The sequence below is a fragment of the Herpailurus yagouaroundi genome, unplaced genomic scaffold (genome assembly GCF_014898765.1).
Source record: "Herpailurus yagouaroundi ecotype Mexico unplaced genomic scaffold, PumYag 196, whole genome shotgun sequence".
Lineage (NCBI taxonomy): Eukaryota > Metazoa > Chordata > Mammalia > Carnivora > Felidae > Herpailurus > Herpailurus yagouaroundi.
Genome location: NW_024412427.1, coordinates 997,831 through 1,015,041, shown reverse-complemented (window position 1 = coordinate 1,015,041; position 17,211 = coordinate 997,831). Strand labels below are relative to the sequence as shown.

General features: G+C 50.4%; 1 protein-coding gene across 2 annotated transcripts in view; it reads right to left on the bottom strand.

Annotated features, from left to right (window-relative positions):
• The window catches only part of SLC13A3 (solute carrier family 13 member 3), a 73,113-nt gene that overhangs the window by 26,955 nt on the left and 28,947 nt on the right, over positions 1 to 17,211 (bottom strand). Inside the window, exons 3-5 of one of the 2 annotated variants that reach the window (XM_040446865.1) lie at positions 15,382 to 15,542; positions 5,356 to 5,422; positions 1,949 to 2,119 (exon numbers count right to left, since the gene is read on the bottom strand). In XM_040446865.1, the coding sequence (XP_040302799.1) occupies positions 1,949 to 2,119; positions 5,356 to 5,422; positions 15,382 to 15,542 (399 nt within the window). The remainder of the gene's footprint in view (positions 1 to 1,948; positions 2,120 to 5,355; positions 5,423 to 15,381; positions 15,543 to 17,211) is intronic. The other variant, XM_040446866.1, reaches the window with a different exon arrangement.

Below are 17,211 nucleotides of genomic sequence, written 5' to 3'. Positions count from 1 at the left end.
CAAGCAGGACCATCTTGGCTTTCCGTTTTGCAGTCCTTAAAAACAAAACAAAACAGACAAAGCCACAGACCAAAACCCACGAGGCATGGCCAGGCCTGCTCAAAGATGAAAAGACAACCCCAAGTCGTGCAGCGGGCTGAGTCAGTTGGGAAAGTGCTGAGCCCTACCCTCACCCCACACCTCCTGAATCCGAATCTCTGCAACGGAGACCCAGGCACCCCGGGAGGGTGACTCTGATATGCACCCATGGCTGAGAATCACCGGTTTCTATCACCAGCTTTTAAAATCAAAAGGTTTCAGGACCTGAGAATATAGTGGAAAGTTAAGGTTTTCAAATCGGCTCCGGGGGGCCCGTAGGCGGCTCAGTCGGTTAAGCGCCTGACTCTTGGTTTCGGCTCAGGTCGTGCCCTCGCGGTGTCGTGGGTTCGAGCCCCGTGTTGGGCTCCTTGCTGACCGCGTGGAGCCTGCCTGGGGTTCTCTCTCTCCCTCTCTCTCTGCCCCTCCCCCACTCGCACTCTCTCGGTCTCTCTCCAAATGAAAGAAAATTGGCTTCGGGGGTTAAAAGACGGGTGTGCTCGGAATTTCCCACGAAAACCACTTTGATGGGAAGTGATAGCAAACCTCCTCTCTGGAAGACCATCACAGCCGGCTTTCCCCCATCATCTCAGGAGGTCCATGATTCTTGGACTGAGTACCGGGTAAGGGAGCTGGCCCGCATTTGGGGCCATTTGAATATTAAATACGTCTGTTGTGTGTGTTTGCCAAATGCTTTCACGTGGACTAATGAACGTCTGAGGTTCCCTCCCTTTGCGGAGGGATCTTAGAATCCTCGCCTCTCAGATCCTGGAATCTGAACATCGTAGGAACGGAATCTGGCAATACCTGGGGTTGCTTACATCTTCAAACCCAGGGGCTTGGGATCATGGAGCTGACAAGTCATATGCCATCTGAGAACCCTTCTCTTTTATTCTCCTGCCCCGACAGACGGCCACCCAGCCACTCTTGGAACAGCTCCGGCAATGGGGAGACTAGCTCCTGGCAGGGCTCGCTCCACTGCTGGCCCGGGGGCCTGGTTGCAGAGCTTCTCCTGGGACCTTACGGCCACAGCCATGGCCACAGCCCAACGCCCCCAGTGGGGTTGGTTTTTAAACAAAAAAAATTTTTTTAATGTTTTTACTTATTTTTGAGACAGAGAGAGACGGAGCATGAGCAGGGGAGGGGCAGGGAGAGGGAGACACAGAATCGGAAGCAGGCTCCAGCCTCTGAGCTGTCAGCACAGAGCCCGACGTGGGGCTCGAACCCACCAGCCGTGAGATCATAACCTGAGCCGAAGTCGGACGCCCAACTGACTGAGCCACCCAGGTGCCCCGGGGTTGGTTTTTCAAAGCCGATGTCACATCATGTCGTTCCTTCGCTCTCAACTTTGCACTGGGCTCCCCATCTCACTGGCAGCAAAAGCTGGGGTCCTAACAACTCACCTTCTGTCCCCCCACACTCCCTCCCCTCTGCCTTCTGCGCTCCTGGTCTTTGTGCCTTTCACCTTTGACCACGCCGGTTATCCCTGTCTGGAATGTTCCTCCTTCCTGTGCTCACATAACTTCTAGGTCCCAGATGTCACCTTGCAACAGAGGCAGCACATCCCTGACCAGCCTCTGTAAAATAGCACCCACTCCTGTCCCTTCCGCACCCTTCTCCCGCTTTATTTGATGCCATAACTTATCACATCGTTGCATATGTATCCAGCTGCCTTTTCCTTTATTGCTTGTCTCCACCACCAAAATGGAAGTTCCCCAGCGCGGGGCCTTCTCTGGGCTTGTGCACTGCTGGGTCCCCAGAGCCTGGCCCATAGAAGGCATTCGGTACATATTTCCCCGAATGTTGAGTGAAGGAGAGGAGGAGGGGTGGGAGGAGCAGAGACCCCCGTGCCCCGTGGAGCACCTGCCTTTACCTTTTGAGCTGGCCAAGCAGGATGAGGTTGGGGGCCGTGCCCGTGAGGGTGGCAGTGCCCCCAATGCTGGCTGAGTAGGGAATGGAGATAAGGAAACCCTTCCAGATGTTCCTGTGGTATTCCCCCTCCTTCTTGCAGTCCAAGGGAGCCTCCGCCTCAGGGCAGTCTTTGCTTTAAACAAACCCAAAGAGAAGCCATTCAGAACACGTTTCAGAATTTCTGGCCTTCTGGGGGGGGGGGGGAAGCATCACTTGGGTTGGGAGAACTAAGTGGTCTTTCTAGAAGGCAGCTTGGCACAGGCATGGAAACCTCTAAAGACGTGCAACCCTTCAGCTCAAACGTTCTACTTTCAGAATCAATCCCAAAGAAATAATTGGGCAGGTGCCTCGGGCGTGGGTATGAGTTCACCACGGCACTAAATATAGTTTACATTACAAACAACCCTAATCTCCATCCAAAGGGGATTCGATAGATCAAAATGATCCTCTTTCTGGATGGAACACCAACGCAGCTATGAAAAATGATGAGCTAGGGGCACCTGGGTGGCTCAGTCGGTCGAGCGTCCGACTCTTGATTTCGGCTCAGGTCATGATCCCAGGGTCGTGAGATCGAGCCCCACGTCACTGTGGAGCCCGCTCGAGATTCTCCCTCTCCGCCTCTGCCCCTCTCCCCTGCTAGTGCTCTCTCTTTCTCTCAAAAACGAAAACAAAAAACCCCCCACATGATCTAGACGGATGTTTATTAGGATAAAATATGTCCATCGTATAAAGTGAAAAAGGGTACGTAACTGCTTAATTTATTTTAAAAATATTCATATATTTGATGAATACGTGAGTATTAAGAAAAATTTAGAATGGTATACACAAAGTTATTTTTCAGGTGCCTTTCTTGGGCATGAAATTATGGAATTTTTTCCCCCCTTTATTCTTTATATTTTCTGGGTTGTTTTTCTGGTGCAGTTAAGAGGATTGGGAAAGAATGAATTCAAGAACTGTTAATTATATAATTAAAAGATAATGGCGTTGCCATCAATTTATTGAGGTGAAAAGATGCTGACCACGTTCCATTAAGTGAGACAGCAGGTTACATAAGAGCATATACAGCATTATCAACGTTTTTATTTTAAAAATGCATTTAGGTACATAGAGAGGCATCCAGAAATAGTCTAGAATAGTATTCCCTTAACTGTTTTAATCTGTCTTTGGGACCGAGATGCTGGGTACATCTTTTCTTTTTGTCTACGAGTATTCTCTTTCAGGGTGCCTCGGTGGCTCAGTTGGTTAAGCATCTGACTTCGGCTCAGGTCATGATCTCACGGCTTATGAGTTTGAGCCCCACGTCAGGCTCTGTGCTGACAGCTCGGAGCCTGAAGCCTGCTTTGGATTCTGTGTCTCCCTCTCTCTCTGCCCCTCCCCTGCTCACACTGTCTCTCTCTGTCTCCCCAAAATAAATAAACATTAAAAAAAAGAGTATTCTTCTTCATTGTGCAATTATAAAATTTTTCTAAATGAATGACATTAACAATTGTCCCTCTATAACAGATCAATTTTTTTTTTTTTTTAAGGAATCAAAGATACTTCAAATATCTTCTGGCCTTAATTGCTAATGAGAAGCCCCTTATCTGGAAGGCAACTGGAATGTGATTTGGGGTCTAAAAGGAAGGGAAGACAAGAGGCGGCTGGAGACTGATGTCATGGCCTGACTTCTCAGGGTGAAAGTCCTGGCAGGCACTGTGGGTCCCCAGGCCTAGGGGACCAGACTCAGCCTCACGATGAGAATGAGAGAAGGGGCCTTAGGGTTCACCTCGTGCAAGCACTTCTTTGTTCAGTTGGGGAAACTAAGGCCCGGAGAGGGGACTTCCACTCCAATGGATATGGAGCCCCCATCCAATGGATGGGGTGTTCATTCAGTGGACACAGAGTTCTAGAAGAATGAGGACTGAGTCTTTTCCCATAGATTCAGCACAAGCTCTGCATGGGCAGATGGCCCACACAGATTCCTAGGTTGCATGTATTAGTGAGTGGCCGGGCCACTCACAGAAACCACATCTCAAAGCTGGACTCAAAGCCCCCGGATATGGTGCCAGGAAGGAGTGGAGGCCACAGAATAAGACAATCAGACATGAGATCATGTCTCTCCTCTGCCAAAAGCCTCCGTTGGCTCCCCTCTCGTTCAAAGTCAAGGCTACATCATTAGCCTAGGAGGTCCCTCACGGTCTGCCTCTCCACCACCACACAAGTGATCTCTCGGACCCCAACTGCTGCCATCCACTCCACCAGCCATACTGGCTTCCTGGCCGCTTTGGACTCTCAGGACCTTTGCACCTGCCGGCCCCTCCGCTGAGACCGCTCTTCCCATGGGGCCCCCATGACCCTCACCTCCTACAGGTGTTTGCTTAAGTGTCACCTTCTGACCACCTGTTTTAAAGCTGCCTTTTCACATCCCGCAGGCCACCCTCCCCCCGGCCTTCTCTCCTGCTTTGTTCCCCTGCGTAGCTCTCACCAACCATCTGACATACTATGAATTCCACTCATATGTTCGTGTCTTGTCCCTGGTATGTAAACCCCACAAGGGCTGGATTTTTGCCTGTTGCTGCATCTCCGGCGGTGCCTGGTGTTGTTCAGCTGTCTATAAATATTTGTTGGATGCATACAACAGACCTGACTGGTGCCAAGCAATGCCTTGAGCAGGCGACTTTACTTCCTGACGTTTCATCGCCAACAAACCAAGGGAACAATGCCATTAACAACAAGCGCTACCTGTGCCCGTAGGGCCTGGCGACCTACTTGATCGACGTTAGCTGATTTCATCTCAAAACAGCCCTCTCAGGTGGGTACCAATGTCACGCCCAGTTGGTGGATGAAACCAACCTGACTGACTTGTCCCAATCACACGGCCGGCGAGCCGCAGAACCAGATCCAGAGTCAGGTCTGCCGGGCTCCCAAACCCCAAGCTCTTAAGCACACTGCCAAATACAAAGGACATCGGACACTAAACGTGCCATCGAGGCGGAGAGGCTTCCTCAGTCACACAGCTGTGAGGACTGTGATCGTCTCTTAGGATACTTTTGCCTTTAGAGCCTCTTGACCCCTGTCTGCGTGCTTCTCCTCCTTGACCGTCTCGTAGCCGCGTGCTCCCGCTCGGCTGGCCCCTCCTATCAGATGCGCCACCGCACCAGACCTCTAGGGACCTCATGTGCTCCCCTGCCCTTGCCGTCCACAATTGCACTGGTGTTTGTTTGTTTGTTTGTTTTGGCCTAAGCCAAAGGGATGAATGGTAGAAACTTGGGCACTAGGTCATTTGGAGAAAGTGGGGGCTGGGGGAGGATTGCTTGCAGCACTGAATTCTTGGTCATCATCTCCTCGGATCAAGCACTGGGTCCTCTATCGAGTGCACCGGGAACTCACTCTTCCGTGCCAGCAAGAAACTGCACCTCCGTGGGCACCGCGTGCAGCCCGTTTCTCCGCACAGCAGCTGGGAGGGAAGAACAGGACGTCTTTAGTGGAATGTGGTGAGTGGATAGGAGTGTTCCTATTCTTACGTCGTCAGCGGAAAGGGCTTCTTCGGGTTCCCCTCCTATACCGTTAATTGAACTTTTCAAAAAGGCACCTGAGATTCTATCCTTCCGTCCCCCCTATTCCTATTCGGAGATGGTCCTGGGGCCTGTGGACGGGGGTTACGCTGCAAGTCCAACTCAGCTCCGGACTCCCCTGAGCTGCCATTGGCAATGGGATGTTTACGAAAGACTAGCTCTAAGTAATGGGTCAGTCACCCTGCTCTCCCATACATGCATGCATTCATTCAGTATTTGTTGAGCACCTACTATGTGCTATTGGCTATGAGCTTGCAGTACACGGTGAATAATGTAGAACAAGCTCCCAGCTCCCAGGAAGGTTATATTCCAGAAGGGGAGACAGACAAGCAATGAAGAAAGAACATCTCAGGTAGGGATGTAGGAGAAAGTGGGTGGTGTGATGGAGAGTGATTGCCGAGTCGGGAGGGGAGCAGGTGGGCGGCTGTGACCAAGTCAACTGAGAAGACACCATGAGCTGATGGCAGCTGATTTGAGACCTCAAGGATAAAAGGAGCCAAGAGGAAAAAAGAAAAAAGGAGCCAGTCATAGGAAGAGCCGTGGGAAGAGGATTCTAGGCAACAGTAGCAGCAAGTGCAAAGGCCCTGAGGTGAGAATGTATCTGGTGTGTTGAGAAGAAGGGAGAGCAGTGGGGCTGGGGCTGGAGGGGCCTAAGTAAAGGATAGGGTGGCAGGAGGTGAGGTGAGGGAAGGAGCGGGGGTGAGCGAGCGGGGGCAGGAGGTGGGCTGGGTCACGCAGAGGTCTTGGGGCTCACAGTAAGGACTTCGGCGTTTACGCCGAGTCAGATGTGAGCAGAGCCAAGGGAGTGTTTGAGCAAAGGGGAGTCGGGACAGGATCTGACTTCCTTTTAAAGATACCCCTTGCCTAATAGGTCAGTCTCCCTGGAAGCCTTCAATAGTGTTTTGGAGACAAGAACTTTGCAGGGATTAAGATTTTTTGTAGCTGAAACCATCACCAAGAACAAGAGAACCTATCCCTGGGCATTGAGGGTGTGATGGAGAGCCGAACACACAGGTTCTGGGTTCAGATCACGGATCCATCACTTACGATGCAAGCTTACAGCAGTGGTTCCCAACTGGGGCCGATTCTGCCTCCGAGAGACACTGGGCAACGTCTGGAGACATTTTTGGCTGTCGTAACTGGGAGTGGGAGTGGGGGTGTGGGGGTGTTACTGGCATTTAGTGGGTGGAGGCCAGGAACGTTGCTAAACGTCCTCCTATGCACCAGCCCCCCCCCCCCCCCCGCAAAGAATCATCCCACCCAAAACGTCACGGTGCTGAAGTTGAGAAACCTGGGTTTGGAAAAATCTCTTAGTCTCGCTGTACCTCAGTTCTTTAATTCATAAAATGGAAGTAATAATTCTAGAGTTGTCAAGAGGATTAAGGAGCTGACCCATTTGCTATAGACTGAATGTCTGCATCTCCCCCAGCCTCATATGTTGAAACCTGACCCCCGCTGAGATGGTACTAGGAGGTGGGGCCCTTAGGAGGTGATTACGTAACAAGCACAGAATCCTCACGAATGGGATTAGTGCCCTTGTAACAGATGCCCCATAGAGTTCCCTTGCCTCTTCCATCGTGTGTAGACACAGAGAAGACGGCCGTCTACGAATCAAAAAATAGTCTCTCACCAGACAACAAATTTGCTGGCACCTTGATCTTGGACTTCCCAGCTTCCAGAGCTATGAGAAATAAACACCCAATCCACGGTATTTTTGTTTGAGCAGACTGAATGGACTAAGACACCATTTAAAGCAGGGATTGGTGGGGCGCCTGGGTGGCTCAGTTAAGCGTTTGCTTTCAGCTCAGGTCATGATCTCATGGCTCGTGGGTTCGAGCCCCACAATGGGCTCTGTGTTGACAGCTTGGGGCCTGGAGCCTGCTTCAGATTCTGTGTCTCCCTCTCTCTCTCTCTCTGCCCCTCCCCTGCTCATACCCTGTTTCTCTCTCTCTCTCAAAAATAAATAGACACAAAAATAAACAAATAAAGCAGGGCTTGGCACATTTCTTCTGTAAAGGACCAGACAGTAAATATCTTAGTTTTGGGGGGCCCATACGTCTCTGTCGTACTCAACTCTGCCATGAAATGGCCACAGACAATACATAAATGAATATGTGTGGCTAAACCTTTAGTTTTGGATGCTGAAATCTGAAGTTCATACGATTGTCACATGTCACAAAATATTCTTTTGATTTATTCAACCATTTAAACATATAAAAACTATGCTCGGTTCATAGGTTGCACACACACACACACACAAAAAAACAAAAACCAGGAGGTGGGCTAGATGTAGTGAGCCAAAGTTGACCAGATCCCAACTGAAAGGATTTAACAGGAATCTGAGCCCTAGCAAGGATTTAGTAAATGTGGGTTACTCTTGAGAAAGAATAAGAAAGCGGCCCCTGACGTCCAGAACTGGTCTGGCCCAGATTTGCCATGTGTTCTCTTGTTGGACCTAAATCATCTTACACTTTGCCAACATCAGACAGAGTCACTCTCTGAGACTTGATGAAGTGAGACAGAGCAAGGACACTGCATAATCTCGTCACAGCACAAAGCCACCTGCCGCCACAAAATGCCAAGCACACCCTCTCTTGCCGAATGAATGGCTGCTACTTCTTTACCTGTAGAATTGCCCCCGACTCCTGATGTCATTCAATCTAGAGCAAGGTTCCTTAGACGCCCACAAATGCCTCAGCCAAAGCCCACAGCCCACGAGAGGTCTTTTGTAACGCGTCTGACGGAGGCCATCACGGCTGCTGGTGGCTTGTGCTCTCTCTCACTGGGGCAACCAGAATAAACTCCAGCTGTTTAACTGCAGATGTGTGTTTGGGAGGAAGGGTCTGGACTCCAGCCCCAGCTCTTTCCCTGTTTCACTATGTGGCTTGGGGAAGAAGTCCCTTCCCCTCTCCGCGCTGGGCTGTTTCTTCCCTGTTGGTATTTACAGGGATTGGGATCTGTGGGAGCTGACTGTCATTTTACCAAGGCTGGGCCTGCTGATCGCCAGCAGAGGTCCAAAGGCTGAATGCAGATCGGCTCACCCTGGGCCACGGGGATGTGGGTTCCAAGGCTCCTATGATGGAGCACACCGCCACATCCAATGAGCGGGGCCAGAGGCCAGGGCATTGAAGCAGGAAGTCAGGGCCGTTAATAGGACACCTACGATCGTGGGCAAAGTCGCTCCCCAGGGCAAGGCCAGACATGAAGAACTCGGACCCAGCAACCCCCCAGCCCCGACTCACCTCTACCTTCCTCTGTACCCTTCACTTCCTACCTGGGTTGGGACCACAGCTGTCCCACGGCATCTAGACCTCAGCAGAGCTCGCTAACGTCTCAGGCACAACCCAAGGCAGCTCTGGGCACCCTTGAGGAATGGCAGAATTTCCCAAAAGTGTCCAGGCCCCACCCTAGAAGCTCTGGTTTAGCAGCTTGGGAGAGGAACCTGGGCTTCGGTATTTTTTAAAAGCTCAGCAGTTGATTCTTTTGTGTGGCCAGCATTGAAAACACTCACCCCAAGTTATAGGTGGGGGAGACTGTGGCCTCCAGAGGCTGCCCACACCCTCCGAGGGGCCTGTGCTCGCAGGCAGTCTGCTACAGTCCCCACCTGGCCCCTGTCACTCATCTACGGAAGCTGGCGGCCACCAGCAACGGAGCTGGGGGGCCCCAATATGAGACCGTACCTGCTACTGGCAAGGCAGAGAAAGAAAGCTGTGCAGGTACAACAGTAAACAGCAATCATCAGTATAGCGCACGAGATAAGGAAGGAGTTTTACCTCTTTATACAAGTCAGCAAGATGAAAAACTTATATGCCGAGCATCATTTTCCTCATAAGCGTGATGATAATAAAGCCCACGAGGATGCAGTTGAAACACACACACACACACACACACACACACCACGAAAAACCAAGATGCTGAATGTTCTTAACTATTTACCCAGGGTGCACCCCCGTGCCTCCTGTGACCACAGTGATCCGGGTGACCGTGCGCAAATCGGCCAGTGGGGGCCAAGTCTCCAAAATGGCTGGCCGGTTAGGAGCTTGGAGCTCATGTGAGGTCTTGCCAAAATAACACCAATCCCTGAGGGACCCAAAGAACTTTCCCATTTGCAATCTTGCAGCAGCCTCAGAAGAGCCTGGGAGAGCTAGGCCGTTTCTCCCGTCCTCCTTTCATCTGGGGAAACTGAGGCCCGGAGAGGCGGCTTACAGCCTGGATCATGATGACCCAGTGGGTCAGTGGCAGAGTCAGGCTTGTTCCCAGGACCGCTGATCCCCCACCTCTTGAATCTCGCTCCATCTCCAACAGCGCCCACCTGGCTCTTAGCAGGTCTCACCCGGCACAGCCAACTGTGTGTGGATAGCATGTTCTTGAAGCCTGGGATATTCGGGAAAGAGTTCTCGTATCAAATTCGGTATCTTGTATCAAAGCTCCCCAAGCTTGGGCAGGTTGACATGCATTAATTCATTTAACACTTGCAACAGTCTGGGTAATAAGTATTCATACCCCATTTTATGGAGGAGGTTCCAAACCCACTGAGGTTTGGAACAGTGATGTGACTGGGGCACCCGGGTGGCTCAGTCGCTTAAGCGTCCGACTCTTGATTTCAGCTCAGGTCATGATCTCACGGTTTGTGGGATCGAGTCCCATGCTAGGCTCTGCGCTGACGGTGTAGAGCCTGCTTGGGGTTCTCTCTCTCCGCCTCTCTCTCTGCCCCTCCCCTGCACCCTCTCTCTCTCTCTCTCTCTCTCTCTCTCAAAATAAGTAAATAAAAACTTAAAAAGAACAGTGATGTAACTGATCCATTCATTCATTTATCCATTAACGCCACACAATTATTGAAGCCCTACTACGTGCCAAACAGCGTTCTGGGTGAACAACACTCTACCCGTGTAGGTTGTTCACGGCAATGGGAAAGACTGACGCAAGCCGCCATGGGGCTCGGGGTCCGTGGAGGAGACGGGTAACAAACAAATCCCTCTCCGCTAGAGGTTCAAGGAAACTTAAAGGTGCACCAAGGGGTAGGGTCGTATCACCCGTTCCTCCCCTATTCCTGGAAATCTTAGTGATTTTTATACAACCGCCATGTATCAACCACATCCTGTGTGCCAGGCTCTCGGATCTCATGCCAGCTTCCCAACGATATGTACGAAATGGGAGGTGTCCTCATTTCACAGATGAGAAAAGGGCCTCGGAAGGGCCCCCCCCCCCCCCCCGCTTCTGACCTCGTGAATGAGGAGTGAAGGAGGAGGGCAGGGCTTAACCTAGCCTAAAACATTGCTTTTTGAATGACGTTATCTTGAAGGATGGTAAGCCAGCCTCGTCTTTTACAATCGTAGATTCTAGATTCAGACAGAGCTCAGCAACTAACTAACCACGTTGCTTTGGGCAAATCATTTTGCCTCCCTGAACCCCAGTGTCCTCCTCTGTAAAATGGGGCTCACCTACCTCTTGGTACTGTTATAAAATGAGCTAACGAGTATGAAAAATTAAGCACCACGTCTGGCTGGTGGGTCTTCAAGAAATGAGAGCTCCTATTATCATCTCTGTGGTTGCTCTGGGTGTCCCTCATGGACCTAGGTCCCCCAGGAGCCTGCGGCCCCCCCCCCCCCCCGTCCTGGCCCACTAACAGTCTCCACTCCCTCCTCCGCTGTCCTCACTCATGGCCTGCCACCAGGCCACAGAGACTGGGTGGAAGGGAACATCTCTTTTTGCACTGGAATTAGCCTTCCTTTAGGACTCAGGGCTGATCATTAATCAGTCCTGCTCTCTGATCCTACCACTTGTGAAAGTAGTTATCTGCCCCTGCTTCCCAGGGTCTCCTACCTCCTGACATCCTACAGCATATGGGAGAAGATTCTGGATTTCGCCTTGCACCCAACACTGTGTGTGACTGTAGGCAAGTCCTTTCCCCTTCCTGGATCTCAGATTTTTCCATCTTTATAACGAAGGAAATGGCTCTCTCTTTTTTTTTTTTTTCCTGGCCACCAAACTCTAGGGAAAAAAAAAAAAAAATCTTGTGTACAAGACAGACTAGCAGAGGTTAAGAGTCCAAGCTCTGAAGTCAGCCAGCCAAGATTCAAAATACCAGAGCCCCTGTTGTGCAGCTGTGTGACCTTGGAGGCTACTCTACTAGCCTCTTTTCTTAAATTGCTTCCTCGGTTGCCAATCTGCTAAATGGAGTCAATGCTGGTTCTACGTCATTCAGATGTAAGGCCCCCAAGAACCCCGGCCTGAAGTAAGTGCTCAGGAAACATCTGTGATCGTTCCTCGGAAGCCCAGCGTATAAAACAGAGGAAGTGGGGTAGAAGTCGGAGTGAGGCAGTTCTCTTGAAGCCCAACGCCCAAGGGAAACAGTCCGAAAACCGATGAAGCCGTGGAAGTGAGCAGACTATGGCCGGTGGGTTGACTCTGGCCCGCTGCCGGGCAATTGAGAATGGTTTTTACATTAAAAAAAAAAAAATTTTTTTTAACGTTAACTTATTTTTGAGAGACTGAGAGAGATAGAGCGTGCACAGGGGAGGGGCAGAGAGGGGGAGAGAGAGAGAGAGAGAGAGAGAGGGAGACAGAATCCAAAGCAGGCTCCAGGCTCTGAGCTGTCGGCACAGAGCCCGACACGGGGCTCGAACCCACGGACCGTGAGATCATGACCTGAGCTGAAGCCAGACGCTTAACTGACTGAGCCACCCAGGCGTCTGGAGATTGGTGTTTACGTTTTTAAGCGGCTGGAGAAAGTCAGCAGAAGCGTAATACTTCGTGATGTAAAAATTACACAAAATTGTAATTTCGGCAACCATAAATAAAATCTCAGTGGAACCCAGCCACACCCGCTTATTTACATATTGCCTGTGGAGGCTTTCTCTCTGCAAGGACAGAGTTTGAGCAGTAGTGATGGTGTGGCCAGCAAAGCCTGAAATATTTACTATCTGGACGCTCACAGAGTAAGTTTTCTTTTTCTAAAAATGTATTTAAAACATTTAAAAAATTTTTTTTATTTATTTTTGAGACAGAGAGAGAGAGACAGAGTGCAAGCAGGGGAGGGGCAGAGAGAGAGAGAGACAGAGAGAGAGAGAGAGAGGGAGACACAGAATCTGCAGTGGGCTCCAGGCTCCGAGCTGTCAGCACAGAGCCCGACGCGGGGCTCGAACTCACGGACTGTGAGCAGAGGTCGGACCCAACCCACTGAGCCACCGAGGCGCCCCCACAATAAGTTTTCTGACTCTTGTTGTAGAACATCTCTTCCTTGCAGAGATCCCGGCTCTGCTGCTGTACCAACAGTGTGATTGATTCTGGACCTGTCACCTCACCTCTCTGAACCTCACCTGGAAGGTAGTTCTCATCGTTCCTAGCTCGCAGGGCCGATGTGGAAATAAAATAAACAAAACCCCTCACTGCATCATAGGCAGAGACTCATACCACAGTAAACAAGATGAACTTAGATGGTACACGGATCACTGTTTAGATGATTGACACATATATTAATTTTAACACGTATTCAAAAATATACAACTAGCACTCAGAGCCCAGGGGTTCACGAACGGCGTTGGTTGTGTTATCCGGGAAAAATGATCCCAAGCTCCCCCATCTGTCACTCAACATGTGGCTTCCCAGGTGGCACTTCCCACCCCATCTCTCGGTCAGGTCCTATTCCAGCCAGTAGGAGTGGAGGGCAGGAAGGGCAGGACCCGGGAGCTGCAGGCACCATCCTGCTCGCATACCATTGGTCAAACTTTGTCACGTGACCACGCCTCATTGCAAGGGCAGCCAGGAAATTGAGCTTTTTCTCTCCAAAGCCACGTGCCCATGTGGGGGGGTTCTATCACTAACAGAGCAAAGACAGACTCAATATTGGGGATGAACTAGAGATTTCTGTCCACACATGAACTGGTTTAAAGCTTCCTTTTAAACTGCATTTATGTAAATAAAAAGGAAGACATTTTATTTATTTTTTATTTAAAAAAAATTTTTTTTTAACGTTTTATTTATTTTTGGGACAGGGAGAGACAGTGCATGAACAGGGGAGGGTCAGAGAGAGAAGGAGGCACAGAATGTGAAACAGGCTCCAGGCTCCGAGCCGTCAGCACAGAGCCCGACGCGGGGCTCGAACTCACGGACCGAGAGATCATGACCTGAGCCGAAGTCCGCCGCTTAACCGACTGAGCCACCCAGGCGCCCCCAAAAGGAAGACATTTTAAAGCAGACAGAAGGAATCACAGAGATGCCAGTGAAAAGTGCTGGCATCTTTGTGTCTCTGAATCAATCAATCAATCCTGTCTTTGCCTCTCTCTGACTTCTTTCTTTATTTTAGAGAAAGAGAGAAAGAGTGAGTGGGGGAGAAGGGCAGAGGGAGAGAGAGAGAGAGAGAGAGAGAGAGAGAGAATCCCAAGCAGACTCCACTCTGAGCAGGGAGCCTGACCCCACGACCCTGGGATCATGACCTGAGCCAAAATCATCTTGACTGAGCCACCCAGGCACTCCATCTGACTTCTTGATATTTGAGGAAAACACACCGTTATTTTTCAAGCCACTTGCAAGTAGACATTTACCTGCATTCTCACAGATGCAGCCGGTCCCATGGGTAAGATAGCACATTCTGGAACCGGACTGCCGGGGTGCAAGGCTGGGCTCGGCCATTCATCTGCTGTGTCCTGGGGAAGTCACTTCCCCTCTCTGAGCCCTTGGTTAGCCATCTAAGAATGCAGCAGCTACTTGCATTTTCTTAAGAACACAGTTTCCAGCATTCGAGTGAATCACATCCCACTCTCACTGCTTATTGTACAAGGCCGTTCTTTCGTTTTATTTCTTTTGTTCTTTTCATTCGTTTTTTTCTTTTTTTAATGTTTATTTCTGAGACAGAGAGAGAGAGAGAGCAAGCACAAGCAGAGGAGGGGCAGAGAGAGAGAGAGAGAGAGAGAGAGAGACCAGAATCGGAAGCGGGCTCCAGGCTCTGAGCTGTCAGCACAGAGCCCGACACGGGGCTCGAACTCACGAACTGTGAGAGCATGACGTGAGCCGAAGTCGGATGCTTAACCGACGGAGCCACCCAGGCGTCCCTATTTACTTCTTTATTTAGTCCCTTTGGTTCCCATTTCCTACTCCCATCCTTCCCAGAGCAACCGTGCTGATGTGTTTAATCTGTAGTCTCTCATCCACTTATGTTCTTGCAAAGTGGCCCCTTGCGTGAGGTTTTAATTTACATAATGGCATTGTCTCCTGTCTCTCATTCTGGCTTCTTTCAATCCCAACTGTGTTCTGTGAGATCCGTTTCTAGAACGAATTCTTTGCTCCTAAAAGCAGCATGGGGCCCAACAGCACGCACTTCACCTTCCCCTTTATTGGTGATTGCGTTCACGTGGCTACCAAGTCACCCCACCACAGAGTACGAGGCAGTGAGCGCCGTCCCAACTGTCCCCTCGTGGACCTGCATCAGAACTCCTCTGGCGTGTGCATCCAGGAGCAAAACCGCCGGGTTACAGGGTCTGTGCACATTGCATTTCTCTGGGGATTAGCGGTGCTGAGCGTCTCTTCAAATGCTCTGAAGCCAGGCGTAAGTATAGTACCTACTTCATAAGGTTGTTTTGAGAGGTAAAAGAGACAGTGTAGGCAAAGTGTTGAACTCGTCACTCGGTACACAGTAAGCACTCAGTGAATGCAATTAAAGAAAGAAAGGTGTCAAGGTTTGGCTTCGCCAATTGTCAGTTACTATTGTTATGTAAACACTCGGCGCATAATATATGCTCAGCAAGTGCGTTTGCTTCACCTTCCCCTGCAACTTTTGGACACCCTGCTCCCACTCTTGCGTGCTGGGTCGGGGGGCTGCCCCGGTGCCTTTCCACGGCCTCACCTGCGTTCTCTTCGCTCTGCTGGCCGAGGTCCTTCCGAGTCTCCTGGCCAAAGAGACTTTTCAGGACGGCGCTGGCGATGGGCAGCATCATGGCAGTGGAGGCGGTGTTGCTTAGCCACATGGACAGGAAGGAGGTGGTCACCATCATCCCCAGGATGAGCCTGGGAACAGAGGGAGTTAGAGACGCATCCAGAACGGGGGCCCAGGAGGTCCTCTGGTCCCACTTTGCCACCTTGAGGAATCCAGCCACTCGTTTTACCGACGGAAAGCCAAGGCCCAGAGGGGACAAGCCAGGCGACCGAGTGGGGACCAGATCCATTCGCCAGCCTTATCTCAGGTCTAAGGAAACGGATTCCACGTGGCCACGGATTCACCTGGCCGTGGGTCCTCCAGGCAAAATAGTCCAAAGACACCGAGCCCCCAAATTTTCTCCCCTTTGTCCCCCAGTCCTTGATGGCTTCCATTACAGAATAAAATTGCCTTGGTTTGCCCCCAAGACCATCCACCGTATCCCCTCAAACCACCTTTGCCAGCCTCCTCTCCCAGTTCCCCTCCCATTCCTACCAGGCACCGCCTCAGACTCCCCTGAACTCGCCAGCACACCCAGACAGGCCCTGACCCCCTGCCTGCCTGCCACTGCTTGGCCCCTCCCACCCACAGGAATCCGACTTCCATGATCTTTTCGCTTTACATTGAACCTTTAATCGACCTGGAATTTGTTTAGATGGATAGTACGAAGCAAGATCTAAGTAGTTTCTTTTTGTTCAAAGGATAAGCCCGTTATTCCAACCTTCACCGTTTACTGAATAATCCTTTCCTTCCTCCACCGATTGAGATTTCTTCTAGAATGTTATACGGCATGTAAAAATCTATTTCTGGACTAGCGTCACACTGTTTTCGTTGTTCTGACAACGAAATCACTTCTTGGAATCACTTCTACAGCTAGACTCTCTCCCACAGACATGAGGAAACACAGTTACAGAGTCGGGCAGAGTGCTGGACACACAGTCGACACCAAAAACCTAGGAGTTACGTAGAACCTTCTTCTCCCTAACCGTTACCCCCGGCTACTTTATCAACCAAAGAGCTTCCAAAGCTCATCTCCACTGCCATCACCCCAGTCCAAGCCGTCACCCTGTCTCGTCTGGACACCCAGAACATTCTCCTAACTAGGCTGCATCCAGTGTCTCCCTCTTCGTCTGCTCTCCACGCGGCAGCCTAGAGGAATTGTGCGTGGCTTTTTTCATGCAAATGTAGTCATGTCATTCCCCACCTTAGAACTCTTTAAAGCAGAGATTCATGACCAGTGTGGATAAAATTCAGGATAGAAATGAGGGGGAGGTGCATCTTTATTGTATTAATATCTAATAGAAATCAAGTATTTCCTTTGGGGATAGACAAAGGCAACAAAGTTCAATAGGAGCAGAAGTGCCTGGGACTCGGTTGCCAACTAAGATCACAGATATTTTCATATCATGCCGTAATAGTCGCGAACATCTTGGACTATCACGGACACTGGGACTAGAGGGAGTTATTGTAGTTGTTATTAGGTCAGTCGCTAGATCTTATCATTTACTGTAAAGGAGTGCACATGGGACTCTATCATAAATGTGTGTGGGGTTTTTTTTATTAATTTTTTTAATGTTTATTTATTTTTGAGAGAGACAGAGACAGAGCATGAGCGGGGGAGGGGCAGAGAGAGAGGGAGACACAGAATCTGAAACAGGCTCCAGGCTCCGAGCTGTCAGCACAGAGCCCGATGCGGGGCTCGAACTCATGGACAGCGAGATCATGATCTGAGCCAAAGCTGGACGCTTAACCGACTGAGCC